The following is a 22,331-nucleotide window of genomic DNA, read 5'->3' as shown; positions in this document are numbered from 1 at the left end:
GGTAAACTGGCACATCTGGTTTACAAGAGACTTACAGTACACTGCAGCAATGCATTATGGGAGGTGAGCACGGTTAGGAGTTCCACACCTCCTGAAGGAATTGCTTGACCAATGTCGTCTGTTTACTTTCAAAGATTTTCACTTTGACATACTGATTTTGATGCATACTTTTGGAGTCAATATACAAAGCTGCTTAATAATTGCTCAACACTGAATCTTTGGAAGGTGATGAGCTATCCATACAACTTTCTTGTGATCTGGCAAACAAATGAACTCCATTCAAATACTGGAATTACTAAAAATGTAATGTATTGTAACCTACTTTGATTTTCATGCCAGGTTTGACATCTCTTTGTGACAGGAATGGCTGATCAATGACTGATGTCTTCATGGTAGCAAACACTACCCCATCCAAACTGTTATATCCTATGACACGACATTTGACCTTTGACCCAATTTTAAACTTCTCTTTCAGCCTACCAGTCTTCTTCCCTTCAGACACATCAGCTTTCTAGAAAATAGATAACACATGGATGAAAGAAATATCCATATTGGTCATAAAATCCAATAAAAGATACTAGAAATACTAGAGTTTTGCACATGAATATCTTCTGTTCACTTCCATCTTCTTTTCATTATTGTTTGAGCATCATATTTTACAGCTCAGAGAAAACCATCATTTCCACATTTCAACACGACATTTTAAGCACTGAGTTGTAATATCGCAGTATTATGAAATATATACATGTACATGTTTATCAAGACATATAAAGTAGTATAAAAATATCCTTTCTTCTCACCTTTACGTAGACAACGGAGTCACCTTTAACTTCTAGAAACATTCCGAAAGGGTCACAGATTTCTTTGACCAGTGCATGTTTGAAGATTTTTCCTAATCTGAGATGTTTGGGTGGTCTTGGTTTAGATATTCGTTCACAAATTGATGGCTGTAGTGTCAGACCTACTGTGGCTGTCTCCACATTGTTAAACAACACACATGCTGTAACCTGCAATAAATAGATTGTAATGTAAATCAATGGGCCAAAAATATAATTATCATGATTGGAAGCAAGTGAATATGCGGTCATCTTAAATCCTAATGTTTGAATCCATGGTAATCAATTATTGCTATCTTATCAGTAGAACCACTAGGATTGAATAGGACCACTCTTTCATTCAAGACCAAATTTTTGTATAAATCACAAGACAAATGTTTTTAATCTAAAATTGGCCTGTGAGACAGACACACACATCTATAGCCCCCAACCCACACAAAGACACACACACACACACACACACACACACACACACACACACAGACAGACAGACACACACACACACAATGTATGCACATACAGACAGACAGACAGACAGACAGACAGACAGGCAGATAGATAGGCAGGCAGATGGAGAGACAGACTGACAGGCAGATAAGAAGGCAGACACAGACAGACAGACAGACATACACATGCACACACACTTTCTTTGCGTATTGTAGTGACTAGTTTTATGTGTACATGTTTAAGGGATGATCGCACAATGTCACACAATCTCAATAAGTGAACATCATTCGTTAAGAGGGAGGGGATTGCTGAACTTCATTTCAGCACTTCTCACCAAATTTTGATGAAAAACTTTCACTCCTTCAATGATAAAAGCTTCTGTATTTACTATTGAGATGTTGATAAATTTACTTCTAACGTACAATGTAATATATCTGGGCTTCTGGTATATTTTACAGTGTTTACAATCATATTTTTACATTACATCGATTGTAGTGGTGTGAGTGCTAGTTTCATCATAGTTTACATCATATAAACGTTTGATGTCGCACTTGTGAACGTTTGGTTAAGGGGAGAGGGTTTCGACCTAAACGAATGCTGTGCGTTTGTTGAGCTTGTGCGACATTGGACAATCATCCCTAACACAACAGCTGTCTTACATACTGTGATCCTACTATAACTATATTAGTCTACTACTGGTACATATACCTGATGGCATACTCTTCACTAAGATTCTTACCTCTTCATTTTTCTTGGGTCTTTCAAGAAATTCTTCAAAATGGAAGTGATTCACAACACCCTTCTTGTCCAGAAAATTAACAGTGGCGTTGTCAGCTGATACCTGGGATCGATTGAAAACAAAATACAGTTTTTGATTGAAAGAAATTAAGTCATATTGTCAGCAAATTGCAAATGTGTGGAAGACGGTCTAAAAAGATTTGAATGACTCAAGTGGTCACAGCAAACCAAGACAACTGGGTACAGTATATCGGTCAACTCTGATAAATCTAACGTATCTGATTTCACTCGTTGGAATTCAATAGAAAGACACATTTATAGTATTCAAACATTAATGATGGAGTTTAAATTGTAAATCATCATAGTTGCCATCTTTTGCCAGCCAATCCCCAAGCTAACTTTGTTTAGATGTCCTAATGAAAGTGGCCATATGCATGACAAATGGTATTTACTTTGGAGTTTTAATTCATAAAACAACTCCACTATAGACTAAATCCTTGTTTGTAACTCAAAAAATGACAAAACATACAATAATAAGCTTTTTAAATACTTTCTAGCTTTTTGTAATGTATTGCGTTACAAACACGTATATGAGCGATTTCATTTCATTTTAGTTTCAAGAAGAAAAGCATAGTAGAGATGTTTTATGAAATAAAAGTCCAAAATAAATAACCATTTGTCATCCATATGGCTACTTTAACGTCAAACAATCACTGTGTGTAACAAAACAGGCCATTAATTTCTGGATAGCATTAGGGTGGAGTGTGCATCAAGGACGAAATATCCTGAAAATCAAAGTTATCCAATACTCAATAAAATCTGCTCTAGGAAAGCTTGTTCCCATTTTTTTTGAAATAATAACAGACATTTGGAGGTTGGAGGATTTCAAGCAAATCAACAGTTTTTATTTTGCCATAGAGTTAACAGAGTATCAGCGACCATTTTTGGATTCTAAATCTGGTCAATTTTAAATTCAAGTTGACTCTTATTTTAAAAATGGTGACCCCTGATTTTTCTTGAACAAAAAAGTAACAGAAAATTTGTACTTTTGAGGTACTTAGTATGTTGAAGTACCGATGGAAAAAATATACAGACAAAAAAAAATTGACACGTCTGGTTTACCTCAGTGACAGTTCCTGTGACCTTTGTCCCTGGGATCATCATATGTAAATATCGATATGTGACCTTATTGGCTACTGCCTTGTTTATCTTGTTTGAGTTGATAGTGAGGGTAACAGATCGGCCCTCAGCAGACACTTCTTTGATGTAGCAGTCAAGAAGCTGGCCCACAACTAATGATTTACCTGTAATGTGACAGATACTAGACTTAGAAACTGTCATGGATTGCATTAGACTCTCTCACAGTCCTCGAAGCTTCGTATAAATAGCTAAAACTTGAGTTGTTTTGTATGTATCTACTGCATAATGGTACTTGTATACTAGTATCCCAGTATACCTGTATTGTGCGCCCTCATCGATCACATAGGGCTAACCTTTTGTTGATGCGTTAGGCACCGATACTAGTATACAAGTACAATTATGCAGTAGATACATACAAAACAACCCAAGTTTTAGCTATTTATGTGAAGCTTCCAGGACTGTGAGAGAGTCTAGGATTGCATAGTCTGGATTCCACGCTATGGAATGCATAAATTGTTCAAAGAATCATAACTGTCAATAACTGAGATGACATCAACCTATAAATCACTTTTCACAATTTAAAGTTTTATGTAGGCAGGAAACCAGTTTTCACAACAATCTAATGTTTTGTTGGTTTATAAATTTTTTTTACATGACAAGTACTGACTCAACTCATGGAAATTTCCATAAAGTCTCAGACGATAAGTATCTACCATTCTTTGAAAGAGCTGAAAAAAATGTCAGTTTTTTCAGGTTTTTTTATGGTCTCATACCTTAAATCTACACAATGTTAATGTTTACAACTCTTTTAAAGCAAAATGGGAATTAAAGTACAAACGATCCTTACAACAATATTTTATTGAATTGAAATATTTTATGAAAACTGTCACTGCACAGTATCACATTCTGTATTCTATCATTTAAAAGGTTGTAAAATTACATTGCAGAATGGGGTGGCTCCTATTAAATGTTTATGCCAAATTACAAAAGGAGTAAATCACGCAGGTAAAAAGTCATCAGATAAAAAAGGAATATCATGTCATCAAATAGAGGAGTAATGTTCCCTTCATAAACTCTTGTTGAGAACCCTGCACTTTACTCAAAGAAAGCGTGGACAAATATGTGCAAGGAATGTATCAGTCAGGTGAAAATAAACCTGCATATTAAATACCTGCGAGTCTCACAGGATTTTTTTTTTAGGAATGTTTAGATTTTCACTTACCTTCATTTTGTGTATCAATAAACTGCTTTGCAAATCTGTGATTGAGAAAAGCTCGGACACCTCGAACCCCAAGATCCATTACATACCCATGATCCTCTACACTGCTGACAACACCTGGTATAACCTGTCCATGAACAAGGTAATATATTGAGATCTCCTCCATTGTGGTTATCAATCAGATGTTTGTTTTATATAGCTACAACACGACTTCATGTGCTGTTACCATGGTCAAGAACACATACAGCAAATTTCACATTACCGTGCAACTTTAATTGTTTGATACAACCACGCAGAAACCAATATGAAACTGGACATGCTACACTTTAAGAAAGCAAGGAGTATAGTTTCTTGCTACACTTTGTCTAAGTGAGATGATCTACACATGCCACCATACAGACATCAAATGAACACAGCAAAGGACATTTTACTTGCCCTCCACCGGGTGTTTGATACTAAGAAAGACACTGGCACCCAAATGTCTACATAGAGTTGGAATACATTGAAATGGTTTGTTTCCTTTCCATAGACTAAATGTAGCAAAAAATGCAATCTTGCTCTTGAAGTGTGGTATATGCAGTTTCTTAATTGGTTTCTGGGTGGTTGCATCAAACAGAAAAGCTGCACAGTATTGTGAAATTAACTGTAAGCATGTACTTTTGTAGTTTTGCTACTGTTTATAATGGTGCATGTATCCTCATCAAAGTCAATGACACAAAAATAAAGTCAATATGTTGTCAAGTTAGGCACAATAGTCCTTCATTGTCACAAATACTTCACAGAAATTCATCTATACGATATCTAAATTACAAAGAATCTCCCTTTATGTTTCATGCTGTACTAAAGTGAAATAAGTCTTCATACTAAAGTCTTTGTGGAAAGCATAACACCAAAACTGCAACAATACAGTTGCTCATTGGAGGCTACTAAACATGGGTACTTTCGCCGTCAGTAGGCTTTCACTGTTTTGAGGAATAAGTAACCACTGAGGGCATACTGAACAAGAAGATTTGACTTACAAATATAGCAAACAGTTAAACTGATATATCAAAAGACAATTTAGTGAAGTAGCAGACTGTGAAGAGAATTTAATTTTGCCATGATTGGGCTTTTGCTATTGGTGCAAATATGGTAACCAATGAAAGTGCGCCTTACAAGGAGATTTGAATTACAAATGTAACAAAGAATCAATCTGATATATCAACAGAAAATGACAGAAAGCAGCCACTCTTAGAGAGAGTCTAATGCTTTTATCAGTTTCATGAAATTCTGAACACTGGTACTGGTCATAATATATACATGTATGATAATTGACATACCAATCCAAAATGCATGTAAGACGGCGTCAGTGTTTTGTTGATAATTTTTGGATCTAATGTCAAGCTTATTTTTCTGTATCCCCTTTTCTCTGCCATCATTTCTTTTACTGCACATTTAACATATTGGCCCACTCGAAAGACATCCATGAGGTTTGGAATATCCTGAAAAAAAAAATAATGGCAATGCATGTCTGTTACTTATATTGTTAAGCAAATATTGAAATAGGATATCTGACTTTGAAGGACTGAAATAATACCATATTTAATGTACCGTATTTCTCATGTCGATAAATGCATGTGTATAATCACATGTAAAATGGAAATCTGGAAAAATTAGAAAATTACGATATATTAGACATGTACATTACACTCAGTAACCAAGATTGTGAACAAACTTGAGACTTAATTTTAATCTTAACAAGAACACCCCCCCCCCCCCCATCCAAGCACTCAATCTGAATTTTAACAAGAACACCCCCCCCCCCATCCCAGCACCCAAGCTGAATTTTAACAAGAACACCCCACCCCCACCCACCCTACATGTAGCTGGGTTAATCAATCTTTTCCACTTGAGGAGTATCTAAATGTTGACTTTATAGTTGCAATAATAAGTACACATGGCTATCAAAAGAGAGAGAGAGAGAGAGAGAGAGAGAGAGAGAGAGAGAGAGAGAGAGAGAGAGAGAGAGAGACAGACAGACAGAGAGACAGACAGACACAGAGAGAGAGAGACACACACACACACACACACACACACACACACACACACACACACACACACACACATCCACATGTACCTTGATTTCTTCAATATTATCACCAGCATCTTTAGTCAAAGTCTGTAGCATCTTTGTGTACACATTTGATATGTCTGTGATCTCAACATGACCAGTCAGTCCATGGGGTAAAGATACAACCATTTCATAGTCATGGATCTCCTTGATTGCACCAAGAAGTAACATTCCTTCTGTCAAATCCTACAAAAATGAAAATAAAATAAACTGTTGTATTTTCACAAAATCAACTGTAAGTCAGTTGTAACTAATGGCCCTCATAGGACAAATACAAGTTACAATGTACATGTACATGTAACTCAAATTTCTTATCTTTTCACATGTGAATTATCTATGTGGGTTTTTGCCAGGAAATACAAACTATGATTTCGTCAATAGTGAGACTGAAAACAAATGACCTTTTAAATATCCAACTTGCTGGGGTACACTCTTCCTTCCACAATGAAGGATGCACACATTATCAAATGTAGGTTTGTGTAGGGGTGATAACTAGTTAAATCTACCTTAGTTCCCCAAACACTTTACAGGTTCCATGATATAACATAATGCTACAAGGTATGGAAATATATGCAACATTTGCTAGATGGTACCCCTCTCTGTTAGTGTTACCAGGGCTCACGACCTTACCAACAACACTGTCTTCAGTATCATCATCACTATCAGAGTGCAACTTAATTTGAAATATCTTACATACACATGTATATCAAAACAAATCATTATTGACCAGTATGAAAATTATGAACTCACTTTTGAGGACAACTGTTTGACAGTCTTGACCCGTGGACCAACAGTCAGCACACCTTCACTCACATCCCGACTATCTTCACCTTTTCCTTTTTTCTTCTTTTTATCAGTTTCATCACCTACCCGTTTCCTCTTCTTTCCTTTCTTAGGCTTCACAGTTTTCTCCTTTAGGATAAATGTCATGATAAACCATATTTATGTAAGTAAGATTTAGAGAACAGTTATCAAACTCACAGAATGACATGTAGGTTAGCTAGCTATTTCTTTAAGCATATGTGTGCTGTGTGAAATGGGATTTGTTATAGTCACTCAAGATACTATCCGCAAAGGCTATAAACTATATTCATTCTTTGCCTGGGTCAGCATTTTGAAAAACATTACTTCTACGTACCTTAAATAACACATCATCATCACGTTTCTTTTTGGGTTTGACAGTTTTGGCATCTTTCGCTGCCTCTTCTGATTTAGTGGTCGATTTTCCACGTGGAAAATAATCTTCTCTGCTATCGGCCATTCTTACGTTGGCTTGTTCTATTACCCTCCTGCAAATGGAAAAACTACACATTAAGACTATTCATGTGTTCTTCATGTTCACCCACCGTCTATTTAGGATACATCTGGACGGAGCAGTATAGATCGCCAGCTGGTAAATACGGCCCGGTAAATACAATGCAATGCAATGTTAAATCGTGAGGAGAAACTAGTGCACAGTGGTATTGCCTTGGTAAATCATCATGCCAGCTAGCGCCTGGAAGGAGAATTTAGCAGGTTTCGATCAAACTAATAGATTAAAACTTGGCGAATGAATGTCTTCCACAAACCTACCTCTCTTACCGCAAACTCTCACAGTTTCAAGAGAAAGGACGACAGGGCTTTTAAATAACTTTGAACGACAACACTAGCACATGCTCACATGCAGGTTGCCATATTACATCTCGTATTTTCTCGCGTTAGGTCAAAGGACACACGAGACGTAGCTCTTCGCCATTTTGAGAACGTGCAGTCGACTGAAATTTTCTGAAACCGGTAAGGTTTAATTTTTCTTTGCAAGTTAGGATAAGGATTAAGTAAATCAAACGTAGTGTAAATTATTTGAGTGTTCAAAGTGACTGCATGTATCCGAATTTTGACCATATTCACTGAAAGATTCGTGGATGAATTCTCATCAGAATGTTACATCATTAAAAAAAGGTGCCTCGGTAGCTGCTAATGCTACACTTGCATGTAACGTTAGCATTACACAGGCACAGAACCATTACAATTAGTTAAACACGGTTACCAGATTAAAAAATAAACATCATTAATGTCACTTTACTCTCGCGCTTACTGTGGTGATTAAGTGATGCACCCACCGTGTCAGTGACCCTACTCCTTCCTCAGTGAAAATGGCTCAAGTTGCGGGCAGTGACCTTGACTCCTGAAAAGTTTAGTCTAGCATAATTAGCAAAGATATCTGTAATTTTACTTCATACATTGAACCCTGCCATGCTAAACAAAGATTTGATTGGAAATTCAATTTATTTACATTTTGTATTTATGGATAGAAAAATATGAATTAACGTGTGACCAAGTATTGTTTTTTGCCAAGGCTTGCAAATGCTTAGTAACAGAAAAGGAAACTGGGTAATATCTGCAGACATATATGACATGATGGAGTGGGTACTCCAGGGAATTTAGATTTTAATTGTGTAGATTTTAATACTATTTCTATCAAGAGGTAGCTCTGGATTTATATGGTGCAGGGTTTCGACACGTCTTCTCAGAGTGGCAGAAGACGTGTCGAAACCCTGCAGCGTGTAAATCCAGAGCTAATCAGGAGGGTATTTGTTTGTACATCAAAAACTATAAGTTTGGATAAACAGGATTAAGTATTGTTGACCTCAATCTTGGCAGTAGACTGTAAAATATGTGATGTTACATCATACCAAATCAGTCTTCTCTTTTAACTGGTATCTGACATAGCATCACAGACAGTCCATACCTAGGCAGCTACATCTATACTGTGAGCGTCAACCATTAATACAAGTGTCAAATCTCCTCCCCTTTTTTTCACAGTAACAATGGCAGGTGGACCAATTGACGAAAGTGCTTTTGCGCACTATACTGGATTCAAGAAGTACTTTAATGCAGAAACAACATTTGGGAAAAGAAATGTAAGTTAAATTGTTCCAAAATTTCTGAATGCTTAGAAATATGGCTACCCAATGAACTATGTTGACATAGTTTAAAGGTATGACTGTACACATTCTTACAAACCAGAGCTGTTATTTCTTTCGGAACACTGCTTGGACGGTGCCGTAAAACCAAAAGAGGCCTGTGGACTACACACAGATTTCACACTGCAGTGTTCTCCTATTTGTCTTGCATAGTAAATAGGCTAGTTTGCATATGACTTCTCTTTTGTAGATACAATGTAAGTCTTCTATAGAGGGCGCACTTTCCATTGACCGTAAATTCAATTGTCTTTATTTATGCTAATACATCTTGTCTTTATTTCTAGTGTGTGATTGCCACATTTGGTGGATCCTTTCTGCTGTATTGGCTTATCAAATCAAGATTGAACAAAAAGAGAGCACTGGCAGTAACAGCAGCTGAATCTAAGTAGGATTTTATCTTCCTGAGTTGGAAAACCTGTCATCTGTGAAGCAGTATTCAGTAGTGTTGGGATATGTAGTGGATTGGTGTTCACCTAATATTGGAAGATGAAGTCATATTTCCGTATCTCATTTTCAAATTCAATGCAGATAGCTATTTAGTTGTATACCATCTAATGTATGCAGTGTTTGTTTGTTTGTACATTAACAGTGTAAATACAAAACACTGATGTGTTTGTTTTGATCTTACAATAAACTGATTTCAACATAAATGTATGTTGTTGGAGTGTTATATGTGTAAAATACTTCATTTCAGTTTTCCAGATCTATCATCATCAACTTCCCAACTACCTTTGAAGAGTCGTTGACCTCAGTGCCGTTCATTCTACCTTTTTGGCTTTTTCTGTAGTGTTTTATGTATGCATACTACCAAACTAAAGAGAGTATAGAGTTTCAATGATGTTTTTTTACTTTATGTCACATTTTTTAATATTTTTTGTTACAAATTGCTCAAACAAACTACATACACCAATAGTGCACATGAAATGTTGCATTTTATCTCGCTATGAACATAAATGGTTTTGTGTTTTGAATCCACATTGTTTTGCACAACAGTGATGTAGATGTGTGTTCACAGTGAGATAAAATGTATCACTTTATGTGCTATCATGTTATCAGTGTCTGCAGTAGGCCTATAGGTTGTTTGTGTAATTTGTAACATGAATATGTGACACATAAAAAGCATTGTGCCCCCAAATTTACACTCTATAATTCTGTCTGGTTTGGTAGTAAGGTGTGTATTTGTGAATACATACAGTATTAGATTGACCATGAGAGATAGTTGATGAACATGCACTCATGTCAGGTTAATACACGTACACATCCTATGTCCTTCACCATAGTGCAGTGCTACCGCCATGTCAATTCTATTCAAAATATATTTGTAACTGAAAATCCCATGTACATGTGTACACATACTTTCAGAATACCATAATATAGTCTATGAAAATAGAAGAATGCAAGAAATGTAAGGATATTTGAAATGAAAAATAGCATGGTATTGAAGGTGCCTTCAAAAGTTCATAGCCCCCATTGCACTGTTTTCATTCATGCAATTTGTCAACATGATGAGTGTGTCTGAATATTAAAGGGTGGTTGATGTAATCACCAAAATCTGAAGATGTCCCATCCTGAGAACAGGCAATAAAATAATATGATTCATTTGATTGTCCTTGAAATAAGTACAGGGTTTTATTGGCTTTAGCCTGGGACATATAGATATGTGTATAGTTTTTTTTTTTTGCTTTGACAAAATATAGATTTTCCGTATCCTTTTGATTACTAGTTACTTGCTCGTTGACAAATGTTAATTTTATCTAAAATATCTGAATTCGGAATATAAAGCTGCACATTTCAGCTACTGTGTATAGCGCCTCCAGCGACATGAAGGCTAACATGATTGAAACGAAAGAACATCCAGTATGGTAAGTTGATGGCGCTCTGCGACTGCGCAGATTGTTTCGTGTACGACTGCAATTTCCCACATGGCCGACAGGAAAACACTGGATTAGCTTTACGAAAAGGAACTGAAATATCCACAAGATATCAGGAGAACAGTTAAAATGCAACACGACGATGTGAGTATCAGATTCAATGAATCATTTGGGAGAGATTGTCAAAGGCAAACTAATATTCATGACTATTGACGAATATGGAATAGTGTCAATCTGTGTGATCGAGTTTAAAACCCTTGAGTACTAGAGATGGAAAAGGCAGTGCAACCCTCATGTAATTTCCCCAGATATTTGTTATTTAATTACCTTATTGGTTTATTTTCAATAATCGTGTACATCATAAACTGTGATCTATACCATTAGGTAATATGGAGTGTTATAAATGGTGTGAAAGGCAGCTTTTGTTCTCACAAAGTGAAAACCAAGACGAAAGATTTTTGTCGGAATGAATATAACATTACTGGTCAGTGCAACAGATCTTCATGTCCACTTGCAAACAGTCAGTATGCCACAGTTAGAGAAGAAAAGGGTAAGTGAATGTAACCGAACTTTTATTGTACATGGAGTGGCGATGATCCTAAGAGTACTTAAAAGAAAAGTGTCGTCATACCTGGGAGTCGAACATATTGCCCTGGGACTTGACTATATAGTATGTATCTGGCTCGACATTGCCATTTGCCAAACCACTGAACCAGTATGTCGAGCTAGATAGCCGGCCAAGTACTGTATCTGGTCTATCTAATATATAATGAATGCAGAAGATTGTTATAGTTACTTGTGGAATGTATACAACCATTTAAAACAAGGCATCTTGAAAAATATAGTCTAGAGTTTTAAACTGGTACAGTATTACGTATTAAAAACTTCATTACTACTAATACCAGTCTAGTCAAGACGGTTGTTTGAACACATATCTGTGCTCCCCCCAACCGTAATGAAGTTTTTAATACGTAATACTGTGCCAGTTTAGAACTCTAGACTATGAAAAATATTACATATAACAAGAAAATTTGAAAAATGGTAGATGAAATATTTGAAAGATGAAGAAAGGTTATAATTTGGGTTTTTTTTTTACAATAAAGGTTTTGTAGCTTAGAACCTTTACTCTCTTCTCATGGAAGAGGAATAGGGAACTTGCAATCCAGACTGAGCATGCTCCGACGCAAAGGACTATGGGATTATCTGTGGTTATCGTAATACCTAATCAGGCGCTACCGATACAATAAACCTCACACAATGGTCAGGATGACTATGAATTGATCATTTGTGGTTAAAAACAATGTAACGTTATTGTTTACAACACTATTTGATTAGTATTTATTATCACATTTCCAATGATGCAACATTCAACATGGCGGGTTTGCAAGTTCCCTATTGAATACCGTGATAATGCCTTGATAATATAAGATATATCAAGATGTATTCACACAGTTACCAGTATGTAGTGTACATTATCAACTATATCATTATGAATGTAATGTATTTGTACCATGATACCATTCAGTGCCAGTAACCGTATAGTACGTGTATTTGCTAATGTTTAGTACATCTTTAGTTTAACTTTACACTATGACATAAAATTAACAACAAAGTATTTCCCTTTCTTTGTCACCAGGTGTTTGTTATTTGTACATAAAAACTATAGAAAGGGCTGCATTTCCAACCAAAACATGGGAAAAGGTGAAACTGTCCAGGAATTATGAGAAAGCCTTGAAACAAATAAGCGAGCATCTTATATACTGGCCAAGATTTATCATTCACAAATGTAAACAAAGGTTTACCAAAATAACACAGTATCTCATAAGAATGAGAAAGTTGGTGTTGAAAAGACAGTGAGTATACAACTCTTTTTTTTCTTTTTTTCTTTTTTTTGATACATGTATTATTCATCTTCTTTTTTGATATTTTATAAACACCATTTTTGGTAATTAAGCAGAGATGGTAAAATCTATCTAAGGTCCCAAAGTGTTACAGTATACCAAGGTTCAGTATCAAAGTTGTGGTATACAGTATGGAAACCTATGCAAGGTTTATCAGATTGTCAGCCCACCCCTGCCCCCCCCCCCCTTTTTTTACCTTGGTTCCAAAAACATTAGGTAAACACAGTATAATATATTATTTCTGTGAAAATGAAACAAAAATAGAAGTGACACATAGAGTAGTAATGTCTCTTGAAATGAAAAATTACAAACTATGGACATCACACCACACCCCACCACACCACACCACACCACACCCCACCCCACCCCACCACACCACACCACACCAGTTCACTTTCCAAGAGAGTGCTGTCTGCAACAGTCAACCTTTCCACTGACCTAAAGATAGATAGACATTGAGAATTAACTCTATCTCAAAGCAAACAGCATTTTATGCAGTGTTCTGCCAAGGTTTCCAACTAGTGGGGACAAAGGCCCCCTGGTTGCAAAAAGTGGGGTCATTTGACAGGGAGTGGGGTCAATTATTTATTGTCTATGAAATTATATATATTACCTCAGACCACTATAGAGATACCATGGTCTGAGATATTCCATTACACATAGACTATTACCCAACTACATAAAAAATTCCATTCATAATAAGAGTTCCCAGTAAGCTATTTTTTGAAAACTGTGCACTACACATTACACCTTAGAAAAAGAAGGCAATTACAATTATGTAATTTTAAGTCATTTCTACAGCGTATATTATATATTGTTTAGAAAGATTGGACCGCCAGCTAGTCGCAATTTTTAATCTGACTATCAATGAATAGCAGTGCTCAAATTTATGATTCCTTTTCTCAGACACGGACAAAGAACAACTTCAAAATTAGTGAACATATTATTGAATAAAATATTTGAGAAATCCTAATCTTGTAACCACTTGTTTCATTTTTACAACTGTTACACTGCTGTGTTTATAATTCCCTCTTCAAATTCACGACCAGTTTAAAAAAAAACACAAAAACAAAAACAAAACATTTTGAAGAAAATAAACTCCCTGACTTTAAAAAGTACCAAATGTGAACGAAAAACTTACAAATAATACAGTCAAACATTGAAACAAACTTTCAAATAATTTATTTTTATTAATTACCATCACCGGCTGTGTAACATTATTTGGTCCTGCTATATCAAATGACAGCATTAGTTACATACATGTATTGTAAACTTGATACGGAAAGCTGACATTAGGTGTCCTTGAAACTCAGAGATCTTGAACTAAAACTATCAACAACGTCAAAGTTAGGATGCTTTGTAAATACAACTGTAATTATTTTCTGATTTCATCTCTGAGTTCATTCTTCATGTCTGACCGGGCGCACATGCATCGGCCGTCTCGAGTAGTTATGCCAGTGATCACTCATTGATTCAGTGCCCAACATTGTGTCACTGTCAACATCATGCAACACGATCCCCTAACACAGCTTTATCGGAATCAAAATACACATGTACTCATTTTGTTTCCATTAATTTAACCCATCAACAAATGAAAATCACAACCTGTCCCATAAAATTTGGTTTCCTAAGGGTTATGTGGCAGAGAGATGTCCCGATTTCCCGTAGCAAGTTCAGTGTTTCACACACGTCAGTAAGTAGGTCAGAGGTCGAGTACGTCAGAGGTCGAGACAGTGATGCGTCGGTAGACAAAACATGTGAAGAGAGACGTCCATTTCGGCGTTTCATCTACTCCCTCTAATGTTTCAATTGAAGATTACGTTTTATCAAAGTTGGATCTTTTTGTTGCATATTAATCCATTTGTTTGCATGTTAACAATAGAACTGCGCGTTGTCACTGTATCTTATATGATGTCAACAAAACTGTCGCTTATGGAAGCAGTATACTTTTTGTGGGATTGACGCCGGCCAGGGCAGGGGCTTGCCCTGGACTTAGGTGTCTGCCGTAAAATGAATGCGCCAAATTGACGCAAGGTGGGAAAATTATTGGGCCATTTGTAATTTTAGGGGGCCAATGTCGCAAGGCCGCGGCCTCGGCAGAACACTGTTTATGGGATAATACTGTCTTTTGACTGAATTATACCCTGCTATTTTTTAGCAATTGTAAATTGTACAACTCAAGTCTTTTAGGGTATTGCATCAAAAACTGTAAAGTACCAATATATCATACAAATGTTATTTTCTACTTTTTTTTAGGCGAAAACTTGTCCCATTGAGTAGGAAGATAGAGAGGCGAGAGAAAAGGAGAGAAGAAAAGGCCTTAATTGCAGCACAATTAGACAATGCTATAGAAAAAGAATTAATGGAAAGACTTAAAAAGGGCACGGTAAGTTTTTAGTACAGTGCTAATGCTAGACTTGAAACATTACATTTCTTTGATGTCATCTTAAACTGGAATGCCACTCCAGGGAATAGATATTTTCACGAAATAGATATTCATGACTATTTATCTCACCGTAAATAAGTTGATAAACACTGGTAATGAATATTTATTGTTCATCTAATACATACATGTATGTATTCTAACTCCCATGAGGCAATGCTGGACCATTGCTCGGCTTAATATGAAACCAGTTTCAATTTTTGGTTTCGTGGCAATCATGGAATTTATATGATGTGAAATCATTTAATGACTCTACAGAAAACTAAGTTTCTGAAAATGCCTTTGTTTCCTTGAGCGGGGCTTCCCTTGAAAATTTGTGAAATGCTTGAAACTTTCCAAAAATTTCAAAACCTAACACAAAGAAAAGCATACTACAGTGATTTGTTATGTTGTCATTGACATAACAACCATATTAGATGATTTCATATTTCTGACTTGAACATCTGTATAGCCATAAACATGACTTACAATTGTCAGATGTTTGCCTTTCAAAGACACAGTGTGCAGTTTACTGGAAACCACTTTGACATAAGTGAAATGACAATTATTGTCTCTGTATGTAAGAGAAACAAGAGCCAACCTTGTATGACAATTGTTTGGTGTTCTTTTTTTTTTTACATAGTATGGTGATATCTATAATTTCCCTGTACATGCATTTGACAAAGCCTTGGATGATGAACTTGAAAGTGAAAGTGAATCTGAGGATGAAAAAGAAAAGGGAGATGAAGAAGAGGAAGAGGATGATGAAGAATTTGAAGAGGAGGAAGAGGTAAGTGTTTTGAATATATGAATTTATGCAGAATGTTTTTGTTCAAATGTGCAATGATTGGCTGATCACATAAATATATGCATTCAGATGTGCAATGATTGGCCAGTAGTATTAATTGTATGCGTTCATGTATGCAATGATTGGCTGATAGCATAAATATATGCATTCAGATGTGCAATGATTGGCCAGTAGTATTAATTGTATACATTCATGTATGCAATGATTGGCTGATAGTCAAAATGTATGCGTTTAACTGTTAAGATTTGCAAGAATTGGCTTATATAATAAACATATGCATTCAACTGTGCAATGATTGGCTGGTAAGGTAAACACGTGTTCAACTGTACAATGATGGGTGGATAGTGTAAACATATGCATTCAAATGTGCAGTGATTGGCTGAGACTATAAATGTATACATAATGTATGTATGCATTGATTGGCTAGTAGTATGTGACATCCAGGTTTTAAATTTAAATAATACCTATGTAGAGTTCTTTTCGAAGAAGCTTGCCCAAGATGTTAAACGAACTATCAAGATCAGTGAGCCTGATCACAAGGTTTCATGTTGAACACACAAACATCATATACACAGTGTGGATTCTTTATTTAGTTAATGATATAAACAGTAACTGCATGAAAGAAACAGTTCAGTTGGCTGCTGACCATGGATTTTGTTTGACTTCAAGAAATTATACCTCATGTCTGTTGTAATTGTAATAGTGTACACACTGTTACTGTTTATATCATTAACTAAATAAAGAGTTGACACTGTGTAAATAATGTTTGTGTGTTATCTTTATGGTGTCTATCTCACATGAAACCTTGTGATCTGGCTCACTGATCTTGATAGTTCATTTAATAGCATGGGAAAGCTTCTTTGAAAAAAAACCATAATGTTGTGATTACAGTACATGTTTTGTTAGTTTTACTTATTACGTCTTGTATATCTGTTCTTGTAAGGATGAAGAAGAGGTTGAATATGTTGCTGATGAAGACTTTGACGAAAGTGACATCAGTGATATTGAGGTAAGTATTCTCATCACTTCCTCCATTTAGTTTCCAGGTAGTAGTAATGTGACCTCAGCATGTATGGTGTCAATTTTATACTACCAGTTTTTTCCCCCAATATTCTGTATTTCTCAAATCCAGAGTCAAGATTTATGTAGTGATAATAATTATCATTTTTATTGGTCCTGTAAACTCATAAATTAGTTGATATCCATACTGAGCAGGGCCCTTGTGTTTAATCAGGAGAAAACTGGAGTATCCTGGACACAGCTGATGTGTTCAGTAGGCACAAACTAAGCAACAACCTTCTTACACTCAGACCTGACTAATAATGATCAAGTACAGCTCGTCCGGAAAAGTTTCAAATCTAGACTGCAGTGGTGAAACATACATGGAGTTTTCACTTGTTGAGTTGACTCTAGTCATACTTAACAATGTTAGTAACATTAAAACAAACAAATATGAACAGTTAATATCGACTCTGAGTCGGGTTAAATTTAAGTCAGGTACAATGATGTGGAGTGTAGAATCGACTTATCTTTTGTGTCTGACACAAAATTCCATTTGATTACGTAAGTATATTTAGTTTCCTAGATAGGGGGGGGGGGTCGTGGGTTAAAGTTCAGGGTTGATACTAAATGATTATAACAAATGAAGGCTATGCTAATATTGGATGACTTTGGTATGTGATCTGTGTCAGGTACAAAAGTTCAGTGTGAATGGAGTCCCAAATCCAGCTTATTAATTTTTCTACTTTATGTCGCCTTAGAGTGAAACTCACATTTGTAGTCTGAACATAGTAATAGCCTGAAAGATTTCATCATTGTTTCTACTCATTAACACACATGCTTAATGGGCAGCGAGTGGTTACATAAGAAGACTAGAAACTCGATCTTTCAGACTATGGCAAGACACAGAGGCATACAATGTAACCTATTAGACACTGACAACCATATGTAGGAGATCAGACAAACTTATTTTAATACTTCAAAATTTTTTTTCGTACATTCTTGTGATAGACCTCTAATTAATATTTTCTGTTGATTTTCATTTTTAGGATCTTGGAGGTGAAGAAGAGGAAAGTTCATCAGAGGAAGAGACAGAAAAAGAAATTGAGAGACCCCAGAGAAGGAAAAGAGCACATATTGAAATAGAATATGAACAAGAAATGGAACCATCAACATCGAAGACAAAAGTGATAGCAAAATAAAACATCAGGTGACCTTGTACCGTCAACATCAAAGACAAAAATCAAAGCAACTTATCTGTCATGGCTGCTTTGTATGATTGGGAAAGAAGGATGTCAGTGTCAATCGTTGTTATCTATGAAAGACAAAAATATTCATTCATATATCGTGAACTGCCTATTAATGTGATAACATTGAGACTGACCTGTGGGAATGCCACTGCAGTAAAGGAAAGTATTTTCCCTAACTTTTGGTTCCGGAGAATCATTTTATGATTTTACATCAAATAAATTATGCGTGATTGCCATGAACTATGGTGTTGAAACTTGCTCCTCATTCATTTTCCAGTGTACTATGGTGGTGAAACTTGTTCTTCATTCATTTTCTAGTGTAGGTCCATGCCATGGTCATGAATTATCACATGAAAGTCAGCAGACATACATTTTAATTTTAATATCAGCACATAGTTATTCATGACTCCTCGGTGCTTATTGTCATCATATAAACAACCAAGGGAAATCTTCAACCTCCAACCCCTCCTCCCCAAAAAAGTGAGTTAGGAATGATTTCATCACTCATGCAATGTTAACAATGCCTTATAGAATCTCCTGGAAAGCACTTGACTTCGCCCCGGTGCCATGCAAAGTGGAGGCCAAAGAGAAAGGCAAGGAAAGAGACTCATGAAATGTAAATCATAAATCATAAAACCAGTAATTTGACATTTATAATACTCTACTGATATTACATAATATACATTGAGATAAATTATTGACATCAGATGAAGTTTAAAGTCACAAATACAAAAGAATTTAACTGCTTCATCAAAGTCACTCAGCTGGGATCATGATATTAGTCCAGTAGTATATGGAAAACCCATCGTCTGCACTGACAATTTTCTTTTGCAAATATGTAGTAGCAATACAAGACTCCCTCACCAGTCTTTGGGATCAGAGCATCGCTAAAAGGGCTGTTTAGTATGTACCAATACCTACCACATAATTGTACTTGAATATCTATCACTGTGGGCCCTCACCAACTACATAGGGCTAATCATTTGTTGACGTGTTACTGTGATCCTCTGTTTTATTGCAATGCCCCAATCACAGTAACACATCAATAAGTGATTAGCCCTATGATGTAGTCAATGAGGGCCCACAGTACAAGGATATTTGTGTACAATAATTGCACGGTATTTAGATATCGGTACAGCCCTTTTTAGTGATGCTCCAAGGACTGGTGAGATAGTCTGTTGCAATACATCCTAGTGCATCCTACATAAGAACATTTGTGTGAAAGGGATATGTTTCAGTCCAAGGTCATTGGTTAATGTTATTGTAACAAAAGATGGTCGACGTTGACGTCCTGTTTGCTACTAATCACTGTCTCATGTCAACCTCTAATGTTAATTCTTCATTATTGTTACTTTTTGACCTTCGCACACAGCTGACAAATCATGTAACTATACTAGAACCACTCTCATCTCTCCACTTGTACACATGACCACTTGGACTTAAGAGAGTTAACTCAGACTACATACAATGTTCATGGTTAACTTGGATCAGTTTAGAAGTAGCCAGGGAGCAGATGGACGCTCCGTGCCTTGCCTTCCGCTCACTCGCCTTCTAAAGTGAATCCATGATTTATTCCAACTTTTGTTATGAGCATAAATTATACAATACTCAAAAGATTGGATGATAAAATTGTCAACACCATAAATAAATAAACCAAAGCGTGTTGTTGCAAGTAATATTGATAAATATGAAAAATAGCTAAACAATAAGATAGCGCCATTGTTCTTCCAGCGGCCTGTAATTAGTCATTACTATTTGATGCTGTTGATCTTTTAAAACTAGGTCATCTCAGAATAATACTATTCGCTAAATGCAAACATTGTTCGAAGTATTACCATATTACTTCATGACAGGTGAGAGATCACTGTGAACTAGTGTCACATCAAAATTTTGCAAATACTAGAAAGTTGTATTCAGTCATCTGTGGCATTATCTTAGTAAGGAATACATGGATTTATTATGGCCCAACTTTTTCTACAGCTCTACCAAACAATCGGTTTTCATACCTAGATTTAAACCCTAATCCCAAGTGGGCCTTGAAGAAAATTAATAAATTATCTCTGCTACAGATATTTCATAAAAGGACATGTTATTTATTATTGTAAACTGCATAAAGATTCTTTGTGATGACGTCAGTGGCATTTATTGGTGGATATTTGTTGCTTCCGTCTAAACATTCAACAACAACACCGTCATCGGGATTGGCAAAGAATGCAATGGCTTGTCTTCCTTTCGATCTTCCGCCATCAGTTGGAGGAATCACTACCCGGTGTATCTGTGGACACAAATGAAATTTAGGGTATCATTCACACAAGCGAAAGGGACACAGTCTGTAAGAGGATCTGATATTTATGGATTGTTTTCTTCTACTGACTCACCCTGGAAAATGGTGAGGATTTAGCTACTGAGAAGATCCCCACCTTTTTTGCGGACATGGATAATTGCAAATTACCAACCCCTCTGTAGACCTGACCATACAATTCGAAGTGTAGAAAAACAAGCAAATTGAATATAAATCGTCGGTATGAATCCCTTTCAGATAAAACTAATACAAAAAGTGCACCCGTTTATTTTGACATGCATGTTCTTTGGTGGGCATATATCTATAGAGCTGGAGTATCTCCTTGGTCACCTACCGTCGCTTTCAAGTCATCAGCAGTCCATCTCTGCATGAAATCTCCAATATGTACCACTACTGTGCCTTCAATAGGTGTTGCTGCCACAAATCGTCCACTGTTATCCAAATGCTAAAAATGAAAACAATGCACAATAAAACACACAGCGAATGGATATAAAATACTTACATATATCTCCAATGTGAGACCAGCAGTTTTACGACTTTGATCAGTATATGTAGCAATGGTCTTTATAACTCCGATTTTCGTAGAATATCATGATTTGTAAAATGTATGATTATTACAGGTATGGGTATTAGTCAACAATTTGTACGTAAACGTGGATCTACTCTTTGGATGTCCAAGTCTGGTTGCGCCTTGTTCAGTGAAATAGGGTTACAGGAAAATAGACAGCGATGTCCGGCATGCCGGAGATTCACAATGTGTGTCCATTATGTGCTGTCTGACTTGGGAAATGGGTAGTGATTCTTCTCTTGCTAGTCAACACCCTAGCCCCAACTTTCTAAGGTAAGTTAAGTACCCCACCCTCCACCCCACTGCTTACTTGAAGACCACCAGTGTTATCTTGGAAGAGCAAGGTAAGAGAAGTGATATCCGTGTGTTGTCCACATCTCAGTTGTCCTTCCTTGACTTCGTAGTCTTCTGGTATAGGCGGATACTGATGACATACAAGACCGGAGGTATTCTTCCCTCCTATGAGACCTGAGTGGGCTTTGCTAAAATATTTAGAATCCTACACAAGAACAAATTTTCGAAATGTCATTAGGCTGGAGTCAGAATTTATGGGGGGGGGAGAAATTATTTTGGTCAAAAAATTACGCAGCGCCCCCCCCCCCTCGCGCTCTAAAAATGCCATGCCCCCCCCCCGAAATGAACCAAAGAGTTTTCATAGCCCCCCCTCCCAGCTACATATATTTTAATGTTGTATGATACAGTACCCCCCCCCCCCCACGCCACTTCAGAGTTGTTACAGTATGGTGCACTACAACAG

The 22,331-nt window shown here is 36.4% G+C and overlaps 4 protein-coding genes across 4 annotated transcripts in view; 2 read left to right on the top strand and 2 right to left on the bottom strand.

The window, feature by feature from the left end:
• The window catches only part of LOC144446877 (protein RRP5 homolog), a 41,080-nt gene extending 32,917 nt beyond the window's left edge, over positions 1–8,163 (bottom strand). The window contains exons 1-10 of the mRNA XM_078136722.1: positions 8,063–8,163; positions 7,629–7,779; positions 7,241–7,402; positions 6,485–6,676; positions 5,700–5,861; positions 4,384–4,507; positions 3,144–3,325; positions 2,023–2,124; positions 801–1,007; positions 323–511 (exon numbers count right to left, since the gene is read on the bottom strand). Of these exons, the coding sequence (XP_077992848.1) occupies positions 323–511; positions 801–1,007; positions 2,023–2,124; positions 3,144–3,325; positions 4,384–4,507; positions 5,700–5,861; positions 6,485–6,676; positions 7,241–7,402; positions 7,629–7,751 (1,443 nt within the window). The 5' untranslated portion in view covers positions 7,752–7,779; positions 8,063–8,163. The remainder of the gene's footprint in view (positions 1–322; positions 512–800; positions 1,008–2,022; positions 2,125–3,143; positions 3,326–4,383; positions 4,508–5,699; positions 5,862–6,484; positions 6,677–7,240; positions 7,403–7,628; positions 7,780–8,062) is intronic.
• A 34-nt stretch (positions 8,164–8,197) lies between these two features.
• Positions 8,198–10,084, top strand: LOC144446935 (ATP synthase F(0) complex subunit k, mitochondrial-like). The gene is made up of 3 exons (XM_078136781.1): positions 8,198–8,263; positions 9,293–9,390; positions 9,738–10,084. Exons 2-3 carry the CDS (start codon positions 9,298–9,300, stop codon positions 9,840–9,842), a joined length of 198 nt encoding a protein of 65 aa, XP_077992907.1. The 5' UTR covers positions 8,198–8,263; positions 9,293–9,297; the 3' UTR covers positions 9,843–10,084.
• A 1,263-nt stretch (positions 10,085–11,347) lies between these two features.
• LOC144446437 (protein MAK16 homolog) lies at positions 11,348–18,944 on the top strand. The gene is made up of 7 exons (XM_078136199.1): positions 11,348–11,468; positions 11,709–11,874; positions 12,961–13,177; positions 15,482–15,611; positions 16,291–16,437; positions 17,399–17,464; positions 18,504–18,944. The coding sequence occupies exons 1-7, from the start codon at positions 11,454–11,456 to the stop codon at positions 18,654–18,656; spliced, it is 894 nt and encodes a 297-aa protein (XP_077992325.1). The 5' UTR covers positions 11,348–11,453; the 3' UTR covers positions 18,657–18,944.
• Positions 18,945–20,793: 1,849 nt separating this feature from the next.
• Positions 20,794–22,331, bottom strand: part of LOC144446876 (uncharacterized) — an 8,507-nt gene continuing 6,969 nt past the window's right edge. The window contains exons 5-7 of the mRNA XM_078136721.1: positions 21,885–22,073; positions 21,341–21,451; positions 20,794–20,979 (exon numbers count right to left, since the gene is read on the bottom strand). Of these exons, the coding sequence (XP_077992847.1) occupies positions 20,794–20,979; positions 21,341–21,451; positions 21,885–22,073 (486 nt within the window). The remainder of the gene's footprint in view (positions 20,980–21,340; positions 21,452–21,884; positions 22,074–22,331) is intronic.

Source organism: Glandiceps talaboti, chromosome 15 (assembly GCF_964340395.1).
Source record: "Glandiceps talaboti chromosome 15, keGlaTala1.1, whole genome shotgun sequence".
Taxonomy (NCBI): domain Eukaryota; kingdom Metazoa; phylum Hemichordata; class Enteropneusta; family Spengelidae; genus Glandiceps; species Glandiceps talaboti.
This window is presented reverse-complemented; position numbering and strand designations above follow the sequence as displayed.

What these genes read in the sequence shown, in the direction of transcription:
- LOC144446935 (XM_078136781.1), top strand. Translation starts at nt 9,298, where the DNA reads ATGGCAGGTGGACCAATTGACGAAAGTGCTTTTGCGCACTATACTGGA. An exon ending in CAACATTTGGGAAAAGAAAT is followed by an intron (nt 9,391 to 9,737) that starts GTAAGTTAAATT and finishes CTTTATTTCTAG; the next exon opens with TGTGTGATTGCCACATTTGG.
- LOC144446437 (XM_078136199.1), top strand. An exon ending in CACAGTTAGAGAAGAAAAGG is followed by an intron (nt 11,875 to 12,960) that starts GTAAGTGAATGT and finishes CTTTGTCACCAG; the next exon opens with GTGTTTGTTATTTGTACATA. An exon ending in AAAGACTTAAAAAGGGCACG is followed by an intron (nt 15,612 to 16,290) that starts GTAAGTTTTTAG and finishes TTTTTTACATAG; the next exon opens with TATGGTGATATCTATAATTT.